This window comes from Marmota marmota, unplaced genomic scaffold (assembly GCF_001458135.2).
Source record: "Marmota marmota marmota unplaced genomic scaffold, marMar, whole genome shotgun sequence".
Lineage (NCBI taxonomy): Eukaryota > Metazoa > Chordata > Mammalia > Rodentia > Sciuridae > Marmota > Marmota marmota.
In genome coordinates this window covers 14020091-14039964 of record NW_025999924.1, presented here as the reverse complement: position 1 = coordinate 14039964, position 19874 = coordinate 14020091, and the positions used below count along the sequence as shown (strand labels likewise).

The 19874-nt window shown below is 38.8% G+C and overlaps 1 protein-coding gene across 1 annotated transcript; it reads left to right on the top strand.

The window, feature by feature from the left end:
* The first annotated feature begins 3736 nt into the window (after positions 1-3736).
* On the top strand, positions 3737-19587 carry Znf622 (zinc finger protein 622). Its single transcript, XM_015497351.2, has 6 exons — positions 3737-4505; positions 5770-6030; positions 6271-6433; positions 10700-10812; positions 18010-18153; positions 19321-19587. Exons 1-6 carry the CDS (start codon positions 3881-3883, stop codon positions 19446-19448), a joined length of 1434 nt encoding a protein of 477 aa, XP_015352837.1. The 5' UTR covers positions 3737-3880; the 3' UTR covers positions 19449-19587.
* The last annotated feature ends 287 nt before the right edge of the window (positions 19588-19874 follow it).

Sequence of the window (19874 nt, the reverse complement as noted above, 5' to 3'; positions counted from 1 at the left end):
TTGATTGTAGACCCAGAAGCAAAGTGACACTTAAGTGATTTTAACATTTTTATTTTCTGTTTATAATTTACATTAGTGTATTTCTTTTCTTTTTTACATATCAAGGATTGAACCAGGGCTTTACCACTGAGCCATATCTCCAACCCTTTTTTCAAATATTTTCCTTTGAGCGGGTCTTGTTAAGTTTCTTAGGGTCTCGAAAAGTTGCTGAAGCTGGCTTTGAACTTGCAACCCTCCTACTTCAGCCTCCCAAGCCGCTGGGATCAAAGGCATGCACCACAGTGCCCACTAGTGTATTTCTTTATACTGTTCCATTAGTGTTAGTTGCAAGACAGGAAATCATTGTGAGAACTGTTACTGGGGGTGGGGTTGTAGCTCAGTTGTAAAGCGCTTGCCTTGCATGCGTGAGGCCCTGGGTTCGGTCCCCAGCATCACATAAAAATAAAGATATTGTGTCCATCTACAACTAAGAAAATATTAAGAAAAACTTAGTATTTTTACAAAAGTATATGAATACAAATTTACACAATACATTAATGGTACTTTTTACAAAACTTTTAATGCAAACATTACTGTTGTAATATCTGTTGTCACAGATCATTTGTATCATAGTCAAGTTAGAAAGTCTCAGAATTATATTTTGTGTATTATTCCTCCATTTCCACTGCAGCATTTATGTTAGAACAGAATGTTGGAAATAGGAATTCTGGTTCTAATGTTAAATATTATGGCTCTAAAACACAATGTCAAAGTCATACCATGTCTCCAAATCATGATTCAATTTTCCTAAACATACAATAAAGAAGTTAATTCTTCCCTTTTCACACTGGGATGTTTTAAGAATAAATGGAAAAAAGTATCTGAAGTAATTTTTTTGGGGGGGAGCTATTTTTCCTGCCTGTGTCCCAATTAAGCCAATGTTTTAAACATTACAACAAAGGCAATCAGTAAGTTTACAAGAAAATTCTGTGACGTTCTTATGATGGGTCTAGCACTATAGTGGCCTCATAGTCCAATAAATACCTGTGGAATAAATGTATGGAAATGCGACAAAAAAATACCTATTATTTCAGTTAATTGGGCACAATGTGTAAGGTTCTAAACTAGCCCCACTGGCTTTGGGGCTCTGGAAAGTTCACCTAACAACTCTGTTTCTCTAATTTAACAAAATAAAGATAAAATAGCTAGGTTATGTTTGCTAAAACTGGAAAATCAGTGATAATAATTGAGTGGTAGCCTATCTCTGAAAATGGTCCTGAAAGGCCATCTTGCCCCACTCCTCTGGTATCCATTCCCTGCTGTAGTTCCCTCTCACATTCAATAGAGCTGACCTGCATAATTGCACCTTATGGAATAACTGTGTGTGACCAAGGCCAGGTCACAAAAAAGACTTTGTGACTCTACTCTGTGCTAAGGGGATACCGTACTCAAGTTGACCTAGGTCTTCCTCTTGGTGAGAAACCAAAATCTCTTGCTATCAAGTATGTAAGTGAACCATTCTTGATGGGACTCCATCAGCCACAGACAAATACTAAACCTTCAGGTGGCTTTAGCCCTGGCAGCAGGTTCACTGCAACCTCATAAGATGGAGTCAGAACTACCCAGCTAAGCCACTCATATCAAGATTTGCAGAAATTTGATGCTGAATTTTGGAGTAATTCAATACAAAGTAATACATAACCAAATAGTATCATAGAGAACTTTTATTCTGGTAAGGACTTAGAATAGAGGTGGGCACTATTTTTGACAAAGCATTTAGATAAGCCTCTCTTCTGAAGATACTCAGATTGTTACTACATGCAGTAGGGCGAGTAAGAGGTTAGGCTTTTTAGTACTCACAAGACTCCACAAATATTATAGGGTCAAGTTGGCAGGAAAATGGTTATTTGAAGCCAACTTTGAAGGATTATGGAGGAGATCTGTTTTTGGTTTTTGCCTCAAATCATCCAGGGAACTCAAGGACAAGGAAATCTTATTTTTTTCTTTTTGGTACCAGGGATTGAACCCAAGGCACTTTACTGCTGAGCCACATCCCAAGCCTCCCTGCTCCCTACGTTTTTTTATTTTGAGACAGGGTCTCACTAAGTTGCTTAGGGCCTTACTAAGTTGCTGAGGCTGATTTTGAACTTGCAATCCTCCTGCCTAAATCTCCTGAGCTGCTGGGATTACAGGCATAGGCCATAGTGCCTGGCTCAAGGAAAGCTTTCAAAAGAGGAGACAAGGGCTGGGGGTTGTAGCTCAGTGGTGGAATACTTGCTTTGCATGTGTGAGGCACTAAATTTAATCCTCAGCACCACATAAAAAATAAATAATGGTTTTGTGTCCACCTATAACCAAAAATATTCTTAAAAAAAGGCAAACAGACTAAAGGCAGAAAATATACATATGCAGATTTAGCTAGGTTATGTTTAGCCAGAGACTATATCAGTTTTAATTTACTGGGAATCTGTCAGGCCAGGGGGACCAGCCCCTCAGCCTCTATTCTTGAAATGAGGAAAAACAGAATGCAGAAAAACAAGTTAACAGGAGGTTGCCCTAATTTCAGAGAAAGTCTATTTCAAGATTTATAATGTGAGCAAGAAGATCAGAGCAGAATAACAGGAGTTCTAGAACAATACCAACAAAAGACGCTTGCTTAGCTTGTTAGAATAACATCAAGTGTCACTGTGACCAAAGTAGGTTGAGCAAGGTAGAGAAGGTTGAATAGATCAGAAGTAGGGGTCCTCCTGGTAGCAGATCTTGTAGGACCTAGAACACAAAGATAGGTGTTTGAAGGATTTTGAGCAAAGAGCTCCACAATCTGGCCTATATTTTAACAACGTGTCTTCTCTTGGTGCTATTGGCAGCTTGGATTCTGAAAAAAATCTGACTCTGGTTCTACTCAATTGTGTAGATAAACCTATGAACTTCCCCAAGTTTTTAAAGTTCATGTTTTCCTATAAAACCGTGCATATATATATGTGAAGGTACATAAGCAACTGACCACATGAAATGGGGCTAGTCTAGAGATGAGCTATGGTTGCAAGATACAAGATTTCCAAGATTTAATACCAAGAAAAGAACGTAAATTATCTTTTAAAATATTTTCTACTGAAAACTTAAGAACAAACTATATCACTAACAGCGATTTCACCCATTTTTACTTTTTTAATAATACGGACACAGATTTAACATTACAGATGTGGCTTGGATTATATTTCCATTGGACAGTGGTTTGGCTGTGCTTTGGGCACCTCGCAGGAAAACGTTTATTCATTTAAGAGCTTCGCCTGCGCTCTTCCCTCGCCCTAAGACGAGGCTCGGGGCTGAACTCTCGGGTCACTTGGTGAATCAGTCCAGCGGGACGGGCTGGGGTGCGGTCCCAGAGGGCGTTTCCCGCTTTCGCCACCTGCATTCACCCGGCTCGTGGGCAAAGCATGCGGGTGTCGAGGACCCCCGACCTCCTTTCGCCGGCGGGACCTTCCTCGAGGGTTCCCAGGACCGGGAGCAGCCCCGGGCACCCACATCACCCTCTATTATAGCCATCGCCCGGACCACGTCACACATCACCGCACAACCGCGGAGGAAGGTAACAGAGAGGACGCGGTACCTCACAATCAACACCCACCCCGCCCTCCGCTGGCTGAGTGGATCCAGGAGCTGGTCAGCCACGAACTTCCCTCGCCTTCCGGGGCGTGGCCCCAGGCCAAGAGGCGGGATTTCCCTTCCAGGTGTGAATATCTTCCGGCGTGTACCGGAAGTTCCCTCAGTGAGAAGCAGGAAGTTGGAGCGCCGAGTCTGCCTTCCTAGCTCTGCGTAAAGCTAATCGCTAGCGGACTGTGGGACCGGAACGCTAATCGTTAGATTCTTGGCTAGGTCGCCTCTTGTTTCTCGCCTGGCCATGGCGACATACACCTGCATCACCTGCCGGGTGGCGTTCCGCGACGCGGAGATGCAGCGGGCCCACTACAAAACGGACTGGCACCGCTACAACCTGCGGCGAAAAGTGGCCAACATGGCTCCGGTCACCGCCGAAGGCTTCCAGGAGCGAGTGCGGGCGCAGCGGGCCGTGGCAGAGGAGGAGAGCAAGGGCACGGCCACCTACTGCACTGTCTGCAGTAAGAAATTCGCCTCCTTCAACGCCTACGAAAATCACCTCAAGTCCAGGCGGCATGTGGAGCTGGAGAAGAAGGCGGTGCAGGCTGTGAATCGGAAAGTGGAAATGATGAACGAGAAGAACCTGGAGAAGGGGCTAGACGTGGACAGTGTGGACAAGGACGCCATGAACGCGGCCATCCAGCAGGCCATCAAGGCCCAGCCGTCCACGTCTCCCAAGAAGGTGTCCACAGAGGAGTTCCGGAGTGCGGCGGCCGTCGCTGCGGGTGGACGTGGAACTCACGACCGAGACCCGGCAGAGAAACCGCCCCGGCTCCAGTGGTTTGAACAGCAGGCGAAGAAACTGGCCAAGCAGCAGGGCGGAGAGAGTGAGGAGGAGGAAGAGGAGGAGGAGGACCTGGATGGAGAAGGTAATGGCCTTGTCTGGGGGCGGAGGACCAGAGGAAGTTGGCTTCCCTTAAGTTTCCAAGTTTATACTTAAGGGGTGTGTGGATATGTGTGTGTGGGTGTGTGAAAATGATCATTAGATTTCTGAAGTGCCTTCTGTGGCCAGCGTCCTCACAAGGAGTTTTCTCTGTTTGGTTCACTGCTGTACATCCAGGGCCTAAAACTTCACCTGGAAGAGGAATAGATGTTTAGTAAATATCTGTAGGATGAATTGACGCGTTCTCTGTTTCGGATAAGTTTTTCACATACGCATAGAAAGACACGTTATTGTCACACTGGCTGCTGTAAAATCGATTATTCTATTGGACTTCATGGTTCTAATGGTTTTTCACTTAGATTTGTTGATTAGAACTGAACGAGGGGTTCCCAATCAACTAGCAAAACTGGTGTGGAGCTTGAGCTTCATGAACTATTTGGTCTCTCCTTCCCTCATGCCTAGTCCTGTTAACATTGTTAATGTATGTCTTAGTGACTTAATTCATTTGTGTCTCCATAGCAAATACCTGAGACTTGGATGGAAGTTTATAAACAGTATCATTTATTTTCCCATAGTTTTGGAGGCTGGGAAGTGTAAAATCAAGGCATTGGCAGGGCCTTCCATAAGGGAGTTTGCTCGTGATTTACTCAAATGATAGAAAAGGCCGAAGATAAGGATTGTGTCCTCCTATAGCAGAAAGAGCAAAAGGCCAAAAAAAAAAAAAAAAAAAAAAAGCTACTGTCCTCCTTCCCTCACCCCCTTTATTAGGACACTGATCCATAAAGTCCCCACCTCTTAGTACTGTAACTGTGGTGATTCAGTTTAAACATGAAAGAGCACATACATTCAAAGGACAGCAGCAATTTGTAGCACAATACCACCATACCACCACCACATGCATGGCACTGTAGTGCTCTTGTGAAATCCTAGATGTTGTTATAGTACTGAATAAGAATATCAGCCAAATGAAACCACAGACATAGGAAAGAAGTGTGACACTAATTCAGGGATATTACCATATACTGGAAAGCAAGATTAACAAGTGTCTTACCCATACAAATTTGTCTGTGGTAAATAAATAGTTAAAATTGAGGTCTTGAAAAAGGATTTTTTTTTTTTTCAGGGGGATGCAGTTGCCATTCTGTCTCCCCAAACATAGGTATTCCTCTTTGTGTGAATCATTGTGGTGTCTTTGATTGTGGTTACTACTCTTTAAAGTTAACTTTGTTTATCAAAACTCTGGCTTGAAGATTGGGAAGATATTGATTCTGATGAAGAATTGGAATGTGAGGATACTGAAGTGATGGATGACACGGAGGAGCAGGATGCAGATGAGGAAGAAGCTGGGCATAGCCCACCCCTAGGTGCCATCCCAGTAACGGACTGCTTATTTTGTCCCCATCATTCAAGTTCCCTCATGAAGAATGTGGCTCATATGACTAAAGTCCACAGCTTTTTTATTCCTGATATAGAGTATCTTTCAGACCTTAAGGGTCTGATAAAATATTTAGGTAAGTATAATAGTTTTCCTTTTAATGAGGAAATACCATGTTATTGGGGTGGGCAGTTCTCAAGGGAATATCAGTTTTATGTTTCTCATCAATCTTTGATTTAATTATTTAGTGAAAATTAGAAATGAATGCGGTTTTTTTGTTTTGTTTTTGTTTTTGAGTTGTGGAAATAAATGTTGAGATTTAATCTGGCTGCAAAAAACTGCTTTCATATTTTTTTTCCTCAAATTATTTAACCAGGAGAGAAAGTTGGTGTTGGGAAGATTTGCTTGTGGTGCAATGAGAAAGGGAAATCCTTCTACTCCACAGAAGCTGTACAGGCACATATGAACGACAAAAGCCACTGTAAGCTTTTCACAGATGGTGATGCTGCTTTGGAATTTGCAGACTTCTATGATTTTAGGTAAGTCTAGGAGTTCATAATGTGAAGTGAATTGAGGTGGTATTCAACAATATATTCTTCCCCCACCCCCAGCACCAGGGATGGAACCCAGTGGTGCTTAACCTCTCAGCCCTCTTTCTATTTTATTTAGAAACGGGGGCTCTTTAAGTTGCTTAGGGCCTTGCTGAATTGCTGAGGCTGGCTTTGACTTTGTGATTCTCCTGCCTCAGCTTCCTGAGCTGCTGGGATGCAGCACCGCTCAATATATTCATTATATATATGTATATTCATAATAACTCTTGTAGCACCTCTGTATAGGTTAAGAAACTCAGTTTAGCACATTTAGGAAAGAGAAGATTAAGATTTCAGGCACAAACTGTAGTTTGTCTCACTTGTTTTTGTTCTTTGTAGTTAAATGATCAGGAGTTCAGTTTTGCCAATTACCTTGTGAACAGAGGTGAAGAAATTAGGTTTCATTCCTCGAGGGACCTTGAATCAAGCTGTCTCCTAAAGGAGTTGAGATGGTTGCTAAACTAGGATGATCATAATACTAGATCATGGTATTTGGTGGTGAGATTATCCCATTGATGGTTTAACCCTAACTGAAATCTCAAGTAGTTCTTACATCATGCAACAAATGGATGTTAGGTGCTCATGAAAAACTAAGATTTTATTGTCAGAATTCCTCCAATGTAGTAAAGGAGAGAAGCAGGCATATATAATCATCATACCAACCATTCATAGCTGAAGTGATACAGGAGCTCAGAAAAGTCGTCTTCTGTTAAACTTCATGTTTTCTCCCTGATGTGTCCTTTTGCAATTGAGGACTTTGTAGTTGTGGGCATAAGTAGGGGGTTAGAGGTGGTGGCAGACAAGAAGACAGAATATCTGCTAAAAGTGGAGAGCATCCTCTTACAGACAAGAGACAGTATTTCTCCCTCTCAGGTTTCCTGTCAGCAGTGTTTATTACCTTTTGACTTAGGTTGTTCTAATCAAAGTGCTCAAAGCCAATGATTGAGTCAAGAGGCTGTAGCTAGCAGCTGGCTTAGAATGCTGCACTGTTGGTTTTCTAGCCCCCCCATCCATGCCTTCTTATATATTCAGGATCCTACCTAGTCTCATAGATTTTAGTACCTCTTGTAGGCTCATGTCACCCCAATTTTTCTCTCTACTAGAGCATTCACTTCAGCTCCAGGTTTATGTATCCAGCCCTCCTTGATGTTTCCACTTTATTCAAAATCAAACTCCTGCTGTGCTTGCTAACTTGATCTTCCTTAAGTAAATGACAGCTCTGTCCTTTTTAGTTACTTAAGCCAAAAAGTTTGCCATCATCTTTCTGTTTTATTTCATGCTTACATTAACTCCTTTACCATTCCTGCCCCGCACACCTTCAGAATCTAACTACTTCTTACTTCCTACACTGCTGCAACCTGGATCCACGTCCCCCTTAGGTTTCACTGAATTTGCTGCAGTACTTCCCTGCCTGCTTGTCTCCTAACTTTCATTTTTACCATCCCTTACATTCTATTCTCAGAGCTAGCCACAGGGATTCTCTTAAAGTATAAGTCAAATCAAATTCCCCTCAAAATCTTCCAAGGGCTTCCTGTCTTACTCAAAGCAAAAGCTAAAGTTTAATGGTCTACACAACCTTTTGTGGCTTGGCTGTCCTTATCACTTTGGTGTTTTCTGTTTCTTGCTTGTTCCATTCCTAGCTATTCTTCTTCTTCTTTTTTTTTTTTTTTTTTTTTTTTTTTTNACCAACTTATCATTCCAGGAAATGGACCAGATGTATGGGAGATTGAAAGGGAGGAAAATAGTCTAATTTGAATATAACTGAAATATCTGCTAGCATAAGTACAAATTTAAGTTTAAATTTTGATGTAGATAATCCACAATGTGGAAAATACTACACGGAGATATTCAACTTTTGACCAGAATTCTATCTTTTGAGTCAAAGGAATACATTGACACCAAAATGTATGCTGGCTGGACACAATACTTTTGTTTTGTTGATTTATTTTTATGTGATGCTGAGGCTCAAACCCACTTCCTCACACATGCTAGGTGAGTGCTCTACCACTGAGCCACAACCCAGCCCTATTCCTAGCTATTCTAAAAACAAAAATTATGTTTCTCAGTTCCTTTGTACTTTCTGTTGTCTTTGCCTATAACCTTTGCTGAAATATTCATATGACTTGTTCATTCACTTCTGCAGGGTTTGGCATAAATTCCACCTTTTCAGGGTGGCCTTCTATGACCACCTTTCATAAAATCACAACACCTACCTGATATTTTTTAATCCTCTTTATTTTTCTTAATAGTTTTGCTGCCATTTTACATATTATTTATTTATTGTTTCTCTCCTTCTAGAATCTAAGCTTCAAAAAAAGTAAAGGCTTTTGTTGTTGTGTTGCTTACTGGTTGTTGTGTGGACTATTTGTATTAAAATTAATAACTGATGTAAATGGTTCAAGAAGTGAATTTTCTTTAATTCAAATAATGCTTTTTTGAATCTGTACAGAGTTTATTGTGTGAATTCCTAAAAATGAGAAATGGTGTGAGCCTTTATAAAAATGAATATTAAGTGGCTTATTTACATTTAAAAAAAACCAAAAGTTGATTGTGCTCAGTAAAGAAAACTTGGTAAATAGAAAGCCTTACATGCAAAGCCAGCACTGAGTACTTACTGCCTGCCTGACACTGTTTAATAAGCTCTTTATGTGGATTCACTCAGATAAAAAATGACCAGTTGCCTATAATTCTCCCTTCCTCTAAATATAAACAATGTTAACTTATTTTGGACTTGAAATTTTTTATTGAAGAATAAACTTATAGAAGGTGCATTAATGTGTGTACAGATGAGATCATAATTCACTTTGGTGAAATTGTATATAGTGAGCATCCAGATCAAGAAACAGAACACTAATGATACTCTGTCGTTTCCCTTGTGTGTATTTTCAGGAAGTATCCCTCCAGTCTTGAAGAATAACCACTGTTCTGACATAGAACTGAGTAGTTGATTTTGCTTGTTTTTGTACTTACATAAATGAAAGAATATACTCTTTTGGGTCACCTTCTTCCTTACACCCATACTAACTTATACAGTTGTAGATTATTGGTTCTAATTGTTGTAGAGTATTCTGTTGAATGCATCACGGTACCTCACCTACTGCTGGTGCACATTCAAGTGGTTTCTAGTTTGGAGCTATCATCAGTAATGCCCCTGCATAATTCTGGTATATGTCTTTTGGCAAAAGTATACATATTATATGTTGATATATATTTAGGAGTCTGGCCAGAGGATATACTTATGTTTAATTTTAGAAGATGATGTCAAATTGTCTTCCAAAGTGGTTATCTGTACTTCCACTTTTGGTGAGGGAGAATTTTTTATTTTAGCCCCTTGGCAGTTATGTAGTCATTTTAATTCTTCCTTATTATGAAACATGTAATTGAGAATGTTTTTATTTATTTATTTATTGGCTGTTTGGAGATCTTTTTGTGAAGTGTCTGATTAAATCTTTTGTTCATTTTTTTATTGGGCTGTCTATTAATATTTTAATGTGAGTTTTCCATGTACATGTGTAAATATGAATTTATGATAATTTTTAGGAATGTAGAGATTCTTCCAGAATTGTACTGTCAATACAGTAATTACTAAGTGTTCCCTTGTGGCTATTTAAATCAATTAAAATTATAAATTAGGGTTGAGGTTATAGCTCAGTGGTAGAGCGCTTGCCTCGCACCTGTGGGGTGCTGGGTTCTATCCTCAGCACCACATAAAAATAAATAAAAGATATTGTGTCTATCTTTAAAAAAAACTTTAAAGAATATAAATTAAAAATTTAAAAAATCTATTCTTCAGTCACAGTACCCCATTTTAAATTTCAGTGCTTTGAAACCCACACGTCTAGAGCTACTGCGTAGGACGCACACATATAGAACATTTCTGACATTACAGTTCTGTTGGATAGCACAGTTCTAGAATTTGTTTTTACAGTGGTTAAATTGACTAGAGCTCCATGTCCAGTCTGTATTATCCTCTTCCTTAGCACTTACTTGGTAACCTTCTGAAGGAGAAACAAATAAGAGGAAAAATTCTCCTGTTAGGACATTTGCTCACTTCTACTGAAAAATGCTAACAAGTTGTTTTTCCCCCTAAAACCTTTCAGCTGGCAGTTCATGCAGCTGTTTTTTAAATAGCTAGCAGGTTGACCATATTTGCAAATACCATTTTTATTTTTAATTGAGGTAATCTGTTTATTAACACCTGTTCGCTGTTAATAGGAGCAGCTACCCAGATCACATGGAAGGGGAGGACCCCAATGAGGCTGAGGAGTTACCCTCAGAAAAGAACTTGGAATATGACGATGAAACTATGGAGCTGATTCTGCCTTCTGGTAAGTGTTTGTCAAAAATAAGTGACTTGCTGCCAGTGGATTGTGAAAGAGGCATAGCTGAAGAAAATAGAACATAAACTCAAGTGTATGTTTGCATTCTCATGTACATATGAATTCAGAAGGTTGCTGCCTAGCTCTAAGTTGGTTCTTTTGTTTTAACTGGGCCAGTGTTTTTGCTCATTTCTTTTATGGCTCAGAACATTTTGATTAGGCATTTCTTTTTTTTTTTTCTTTTGGGTTTTAAAAAATATGTGGACACTTTTTATTCTGTTCATCTTTTGTTGTTATCGCTAATATTGCTTTTACTCTAATTCTTTGAACTGATTACTGTGTCTTTATGTTACTCAGGCTTCCAAATGGTAGTCTTGGCAAGTATGTGTCTGACTGATATTCCCTGTGTTGCCTTTCTGTATTCTGGTTGTAGGGCAGGCTTGGAATTTCAATTCTGCCTTCTCTGGGAAATAGGATTCAGGGTGGAAATTCATCCTAGATATGAGAAGATGAAGAGTAACTACAAATATGAGAGGTGTCAACTGTTGTTTATTGTGTGGAAAGAAGGAAGTGTTGTGGGGAAGCTACAGAGGGCATACACAGAGGTAAAAGGAAAGGAAATAGTAGAAATGATAAGATCCTCATAATTCCTGATATTTACTGTGCAGTTATTAGTGTGTTCAGGCTTTACAATAAGTCTTCAAGGAACTTAGAGAGGTTGAGTAATTTACCCCAAACCACACACCTAGTTAGTGAAGCCTATTTCTGACTTTCCTATATTAACTGGCGAATGTAGTAATGGTGGGGTGGGAGCAACACATTGCCAGTGGAGGTGTCTGATGAAGAAGCAACCCTGTAGTATTGCTTTCCATATGCAAAATTTCTGTGTTGGTACAGACAGCCATCTTAATTCAGAACCATAACTTTTGAAGGCTAAGGGCAACTTTAGGATGTGACAATAGAAAGAAAGGGCAGGCAGAATGTGTCTTGAAGATACAATTCTTCCTATAGTGATACGGAAGTTAATTGCAATATATTATGTATATAATATATTACCAATACAGAATATAAGAAATATAGTCAGTTCTCTATATCAATGGTTTTTGCATCTGCAGTCAACCAAGAAGTAAAAATATCTGAGGAGAAAATTTTGTCTGTAGTGAACATGTGTAGGCTTTTTTCTTGTCATTATTCCTTAAACAACATGGCATAACAATTATTTATGTAGCATTTACCCTCTTGGGTATTAAAATTAATCTAGAGATGATTTAAAGTATTGGTTGTATGGAAGTACTGTACCATTTTATATAAGGGACTGATATCCCTGGAGTCTGGTATTTGAAGGTAGGATTCTGGAATCAGTCCCTCCCAGATACCAAGGATTGATTATGTTTAATAATTTATTTTTCATGACTCTTTGGCTTTGTGTCTTTTTAGCTTCCACTTAACTGTAGGATATGATAACGGCAGACCTTAAATAAGTTGAGAAAGACATCCTTATAAAGCAGTATCTGACGTGTTGTAGAATCACTATACTGTTCACTTTATTTTTCATCTACTTTAGCACACTATATTGCAAAAAATATACATCACAGTGAGCATGTCATATATAAGAAATGTAGCATATTTGAAAGAAGTTTTCATCTGGACTTTAAATTTTTGAAACTTGAAAAAAATGGAAACTCCTCAGCTATATAGAAAACACGATGTCCTAGGGTGATTGAGTTTTCTTAGATTAGCCAAAGCCAAAAATGGCTATCATTTTAGGATACTCTTTTTCTCCCACATTCAGGTGATTTGGCAACTCCTAAATATCTTTTGAATACTTTTTAAAATTTTTTTCTTTTTATCTCTTTGTGACACTATTATAATTTCCTGTCTGGCCTTCTGTAATCTGTTTTCCACATGCATACCAGAACATTCTTTCTAAAACTTCAGTATACTTTACCTTCTGGAATTCCTCTGGTAGAGCCTTTGCCTGAGTTTCTCTAGCTTCTGGTCCTTCAGGTGTCTTGTGCTCTTCCTCTATATGCCCACTTACAATTTGTTTGCTCCTCTGGATCTTTGCATGGTGGTGCCTCTATTGTATTCCCACTCCTCCTCTAAGACTCATCTTCTTTGGGTTCACCCCGCTCCCTGGAAAGCCTTCCCCAACCCCTCTACTGTCACTTTATTGAGTGACAGAAATCTCCTTTGTTCCCAGGATGCTTGTATATCTGTGATAACATTGACTTTACTCCCTTGTAATTATTGGTTTGCTTGCCTGTCTTCCCAGGTTACTTTTAAAAAATGTATATGTGTGTATTTTTTTTAAATGGACAGAGACTAATTGTACATGTTTATAGAAGACAGTGAGACATTTTACATGTAACAATGTGTAAAGGGGATAATTGGCATATCTGTTACCTCAGACAAAATACCATTTCTTTGTGCTGGGAGGATTCAAAATCCTATTGGCTATTTTGAAATACTCAATTGTTGTCAACCATAGTTACCCTGCTGTGCTATAGAACCTTGGAAGTTATTTTCTCTAACCCCCAATCACTTTGGAGAACAGATTATTTTCTTTCATCTTTTCATCTCAGTACAGGGTCTCAGACACATAAAAGACAGATAAATATTTGTTGACTGAAAGGGTAGAGGTGATATTTTTAAAAGTAAAGCAAGGTTGATTCCCTGGAGCCTATGACAATAAAGGAAAAGGCAAGCAGAGGGAGTTTACGGGGGCTTAGAATCTTATTTGTCTTCATTACCCCCTAAGTCTTTGGAGAAGATTGCTTTGCCTGTGTGTAATATAGTCAAAGAAGAAAGTGACCTGAGATTAGCCGGAAAGTCCATTTTCTCTTGGTTTTAAAGCCTTTTTTTCCTTACTCACAAATATGGGCCCAGTAGTTGATTCATATTATTTTAAGGTACTGGATAATAGTCTCAGTAATTGGGTGACAGAAGTCTCCTCTATTCCCAGGATGCTTGTATATCTGTGATAACATTGACTTTATTTCTTTGTAATTATTGGCTTGCTTGGAATCTCAGATTGCTCTTTGATGTAGTCCGAGAAGCAGTGAGGTAACTGGTTTGGTAGTCTAGTATTGCAAAATACTGTACTTTTAGGCAAACTAGCTCAGGAAAGACCTAGCCAACAACCAGAAACTGTCTACTCCAAGTAGTCTTAACTAGACTGTGCCCTTTTTTTGGTGTGTGGGAGGGAGTATGTGTTTTTCTTGAGAAAGATTGTAGTTTTGTGACCTGGAGAAGATTCAGGGCCATTAATAAGAATATGCAAATACAAATCACTACTCATCACAAATAATGGTTTTGTCTAAATGGCAACAAATCAAAAAACATTGTATTCTGAAATTTTCTCCATCTGGACTGACATAGTGCTTTTAGTGTTGCCTGTACTTTATCATCTCAGATTTTAAAAGCCAATCATGCTTTTGTCAGTCATGTTTGTAGTGATACCTGACAGTCCATTGGTTTGTTCTTGTGCCTCGATATTGGTTTAAAAGGGAGGGGTCTAAATGGCTCAAGAAAATAGGAACACTCTAAAAAAAAATTGTAAAAATGTAGCAGCATCATTGTTTAATTACCTATTTATCTCTTTGAAGAACATAACCTTTCAGAAACTTCTTCAGATATGCTCATCTATATGACTGGGTTAGTATGGATGTTAGTTAGCTTAAAGCTAATTTGGAAATTATTTTAAATCTAGTTACTCAAGATTGTTCTCCGTAAAATGCAAGCTGATGATCCCAGAGCCAGTGACAAAATTATCCAGTAGAGGGCACTATTAGCATGTCTTTTGCAGATTGTGGTCTGGCAGGGTTCCTTGAATTTCTTTGTTTGCTCCTCAGTTCACTTAGAGGAAGCTGGAGTGAAAGACACATTCCTCTAGCTGCTGACTAGCTACATGAAACTGTTGTTGAATCCATAAGAAATACATAATTAGTCGCCTTATTAATCATCAAAACTAGAGATGGGGATGTTTTCTTTTACAGTATCTGTTGTTGTCAATTGCATGGCTATTTGTTAAGAAGGAGCGGATAGTTTTGTAATGTACATGAAATTTAGATGGACAGGTTGTATGCCTCACCATAAATCAGACAAAACCTATCTGTTGTTAATTGGACAGTCACACGGTCCCTAAGGATACTTTTCCATGATGAAGGCTTTCACGTTGAGCTGTTCTTAGCATAGTATACTTGGTGCTAATGTCCTGTGCTCATTGCCACCAACACATCAGTAACTCTAAACACTGTGTTTTTACTTCTCTCCTGCCAACTATTGGAAACTGTAGAATGTATTTCCAAATGGTGTATAAAAATGTAAACCAGCATTATCATATAATGGTTTAGGAATAATCATCATGCAAACCTGGAACTAGAGCACCCTGACCTAATATTGCAAATAGAAAATTACAGTGAATGATGCTGGGATTTTTCTGTTAGGCTTCCACTTTAGCTTGAGTCTCTTTCCATCAGATACATCTCACTTATTTCTTGTTATTTTGGAGGTTTGTTAACTCTTGTGCTGCCTGAACAGTCAAGTTCAAGGGAAATAGTTTCATTCCTATTGGCAAAGACTAGGTCTTTGAGATGGAAGGTTCTTTTTGTCATCTCTTTGAGTATGATCATAAAACCAAAAACAAGTAAGTACTTTTCCATGTCTGTGTTGCAAGGCAGTCATTTTCCAGTGTTTTGCCAGGTATAGGGATTTAAAATAACCTGACAACATTTTTTTAATGTGAATTAAAGGTCTAGATCCCAAAAACAAATACAAGCTTGTACACATGCAAGCTTCTACATTTAGTATCCCGTTCATGGTCTTTCTAATCAAAAGATTATGAAAGAAATAGTTTTACATACACAAATATAAAACTTTTTTAGAAACTATACACAAATCTCTACTTTAGCTTTATTTATTTGTTTGTTTGTTTGCTTATTTATTTATTTGGTGGTTGGTTGGATTTGGTCCTCTGGTGACTCCTTGATTATTACATCAGCTATAACATTCTCTTAATAGGAATCTTGGATTGTTCCTCTGGTAAATATCTTTTCTTCAGTTTTTTATTAGACTAGCTACAGAAATTCCAAAGCTTTTGGTGGTCAATAAATTTGTTCCATTTTCTTTTTTAAAATCTTTTTAGTTGTAGTTGGACACAATACCTTTGTTTTATTTATTTATTTTTATGTGGTGTTGAGGATTGAACCCAGTGCCTTGTATCTGCTAGGCGAGCGATCTACCTCTGAGCCACAACCCCAGCCCCGGGAACAGTTCTCGTTTGAAATATAGTATTTTCCCTCCACACTGTGTTATAATTGCTGAGGGGGCTTATATATACAATTTTATATTGTAATGACATCAAAATTTGTTGAAAGTTAGAAATTAGTTTCTGAAAGCTTGATTGACCCACAGAATTTTATCAGTTTTTTCTAAGTAAATAAAAATTCTCTGTAGAGAGAATTCAACTTAATCATCTTTTAAAATTCTAGTTCACTAACTGATTCACCAAATGTTTTTTATCATTTAGGAAGTAATAGGATTTTAAGCCCTGGTACTATTGATAGTTGGGTCTAATAATACTTATTGCCAGGTGCTATCCTGTGTGTTTAAAAGTTTAGGAAGTATTTCTGATATCTACCCACTAGATGCCAGTAGCATGCCTCTAGTTGTAACAACCCAAGATGTTTCCAGTCAGAGCCAAATGTTCCCTGTGGGATAAAATTACCTCTGTTGGAGAATGCAATGGAGAATTTAGGTAAGGGAAAGGTGGATTTCTATTGTGGACCCTGACTGTGGTTCTTAGGTCTAACTATCAGGATTGTTCTCTGTTTAATCTTCGTATTAAAAAAAAAAAAAAAAAGGCTAAAAAGTCCTTATTTTCTAGGGCCCTTTTATCTGTTTTAGTAGGAGTTGCTATGGGGAGTTCTTGGGAGGCATATTGTAAGTACAAGATTCTGAAATTTTGCTGAAAAGTGATTTACCATTCTCTCTTTGTTTTGTACCAGGGATTGAACTCAGGGGCACACAACCACTGAGCCACATCCTCAGCCCTATTTTGTATTTTATTTGAAAACAGTGTCTTACTGAGTTGCTTGTCACCTTGCTTTTGCTGAGGGTAGCTTTGAACTCGGAATCCTCTTGTCTCAGCCTCCAGAGCTGCTGGGATTACAGGCATGTGCCACTGTGCCCAGCCCATTCTGTCTTTGTTTCCTCTGCTTTGTCTTTATTTAGTAGCTAGAACACTGTTTCTTCTGACATATCCATTTTCCAGCTAGATCTTAAGGATTGATTTGGGAAAGCCCTTGCTTTATAATTCTACCTTGAAAAAACTATCCAACTCGGTGTTTAAATATTGCTCTTTGTTGGGTATAGTGGTGCATGCTATAATCCCAGTAACTCAGAAGGCTGAAGCAGGAGGGTCACAAGTTCAAAGCCAGCCCTGAGCATCTTGGTGAGTCCCTGACTCATAATTTTAAAAATAACTGAGGATAAGTGGTTAAGTGCCACTGGGTTCTATCCCTATTTTAAAAAAGAGAGATGCAACCATTCTGGAAAGCAGTATGGAGATTCCTCAGAAAACTTGGAATGAAATCACCATTTGACCCAATTATCCCACTCCTTGGCATATACCCAAAGGACTTAAAATCAGCATACTGTAGTGACACAGCCACATCAATGTTTATAGCAGCTCAATTCACAGTAGCTAAACTATAGAACCAATGTAGGTGATCTTCAAAAGATGAATAGACAAAGAAAATGTGATACATATACACTATGGAATATTACTCAGCCATAAAGAAGAATGAAATCATGGCATTTGCAGGCAAATGGCAGGAACTGAAGACTATCATGCTAAGTGAAATAACCCAATCCCAGTGTTTTCTCTGATATTCGAATGCTAATTCACAATAGGTGTGGAAGGGTGGAGTTTTACTGGAATGGACTTGGGGAAGGGTGTGGGCATGGGAATGGGAAAGATAGTAGAATGAATTGGACATAATTTTCCTATGTTCATATATGAGTATACAACCAGTGTAACTCCACATCATGTATAACCACAAAAATGGGAAATTGTACTCCATGTATGTATCATATGTCAAAGTACATTCTACCATCATGTATAATTAAAAAGAACAAATTAAAAATTTTTTAAAGTATAACCATAAGTAAAAAATAAAAAAATATCATTCTTTTGAAAAACAGGTGCCAGAGTTGGTCATCGCTCCTTGATGAGATACTACAAACAGCGATTTGGCTTGTCAAGAGCTGTGGCAGTTGCTAAAAATCAGAAGGCTGTGGGCAGAGTACTCCAACAGTACCGAGCCCTAGGGTGGACTGGCAGCACAGGTACATCTGTTTACAGTTATTGACCAGCCCAAGAACCTGTACTTGTAGAAGGGGCTTGGGTGATATCATTTCTATTTATATTGTCATTACAAGCCTGATTTCTTAGTTGTAGGGTTTTCATTATCACTTAGTTATAGTGAAGCCCAAGGCTCCACGACTTAAAAACTTCATATTCCTGGTATAATAACTCTATATACGCTATTAACTTTTTCAACAGACAATACTTAGAAAAAGAATTACTTAGTAATCATCCCAGGCTGAAATTATCCTGGAGGCTACACAGAAGAATTGAGTTATAAATAACTTGATGGTTATAAATAGTTTAGGCTGTGGAGTTGACCATGACTTATATGATGTACTTACAAGTTCTTATGTGATGAACATGAGTAATTTAATTACGCTTCTTTTTCCTTGTTTATACACTGAGGATGTTAAGGGAAGGGCCTACCTTTTTGAGTTGAGAGGATTGACCTTCATAATGCATGTGTGATACAGGGTGTGCAAATAGTAAGGTTGGCTCTCAGTCCTCTTCTTATGATCTTTCCATAGAAAACTTAGAATATTCAGATAGTAAAGCTGGCCACTGAAGTTATTAAGCTTTGAAACTTCATCAATATGATGCTATTTAAATCTACTCTGATGTGTGGACTGCATAAAGCTGCTTATCTGTACATCTTCAGGGAAAACGGTCCAGCCAGAGGCACGTGGAGAGGGCAGGGGGAGAACTGCCTCCTGATGACTTAGAAAGCGCTGGTGCCTAAGATCCATTTTAAACCCTGTGTTTATATGCACCTGTTACCTTCATCATGGCTGCTTGTGAGCCATGAGGCCACTTGAATCTAGCAAAAAAAGAATTATTGTCTGACTCAATTTATAGCTCCCACCTTGTCCTCTTAGATCAGTGGAGCCTATAATCCTTTAAAGATTATAAAAATTAAAGAAGCTAATACAGAGAAATGTGTATTTACAAAAGTTCTGATCTGTGGCTGGGATACACATTTACCCTCTAGGCTCATTGGTGGGAAACCTCAAGATAGCATCTCTTCTTTAAGTATAAAAGAGCCCATTCTTCCCAAATTAACTTTGCCATTCTGTACAAAGATTGGGCTTACACTGACCATAAATAACTGAGCTTCCGCTCATTTTTAAACTTCTTTCCAACTACAGGAGCAGCTCTTATGCGAGAGCGGGACATGCAGTATGTCCAAAGGATGAAATCAAAATGGATGCTGAAGACAGGAATGAAGAACAATGCCACCAAGCAAATGCACTTTAGGGCCCAAGTGAGATTCTGAGAGTCTGCTGGATTGAGTGATTGTCTCCTGCACGAGTTTCCTCCTTGCCTGAGGACCAGTGGAACCTGGCTTGTGGGATACACCCTTTTGCTGCTACTTCACTTGTTCTGACCTAATAATAAAATCAGACTCATGTTGATTTTCAGGTGGCATTTGTGAACAGTGTTTTCAGCTTAAGTTTACATGGTGTGTGTCTGCTGCAGTCTGATACCTGCACTGCTTCGTGGCAGTCACATTATTGCCTCAGCTTTCAAGCGATATCTGGCTGTCAGCATGATAGGGGAAACTTGAGTGACTTGTCTGCTCCAAAATCAGTTTAACTTTCAAAATAACTCATGACATGAGGGCACTAGGACATATTTGAGGGGGCTTTTTGAGACTTCTGTGGGAGAAAAATTGTCACTCATTGAATATGTTGTGGTTCGT

What these genes read in the sequence shown, in the direction of transcription:
- Znf622 (XM_015497351.2), top strand. Translation starts at nt 3,881, where the DNA reads ATGGCGACATACACCTGCATCACCTGCCGGGTGGCGTTCCGCGACGCG. An exon ending in GCAGACTTCTATGATTTTAG is followed by an intron (nt 6,434 to 10,699) that starts GTAAGTCTAGGA and finishes CGCTGTTAATAG; the next exon opens with GAGCAGCTACCCAGATCACA. An exon ending in AGGGTGGACTGGCAGCACAG is followed by an intron (nt 18,154 to 19,320) that starts GTACATCTGTTT and finishes TTCCAACTACAG; the next exon opens with GAGCAGCTCTTATGCGAGAG.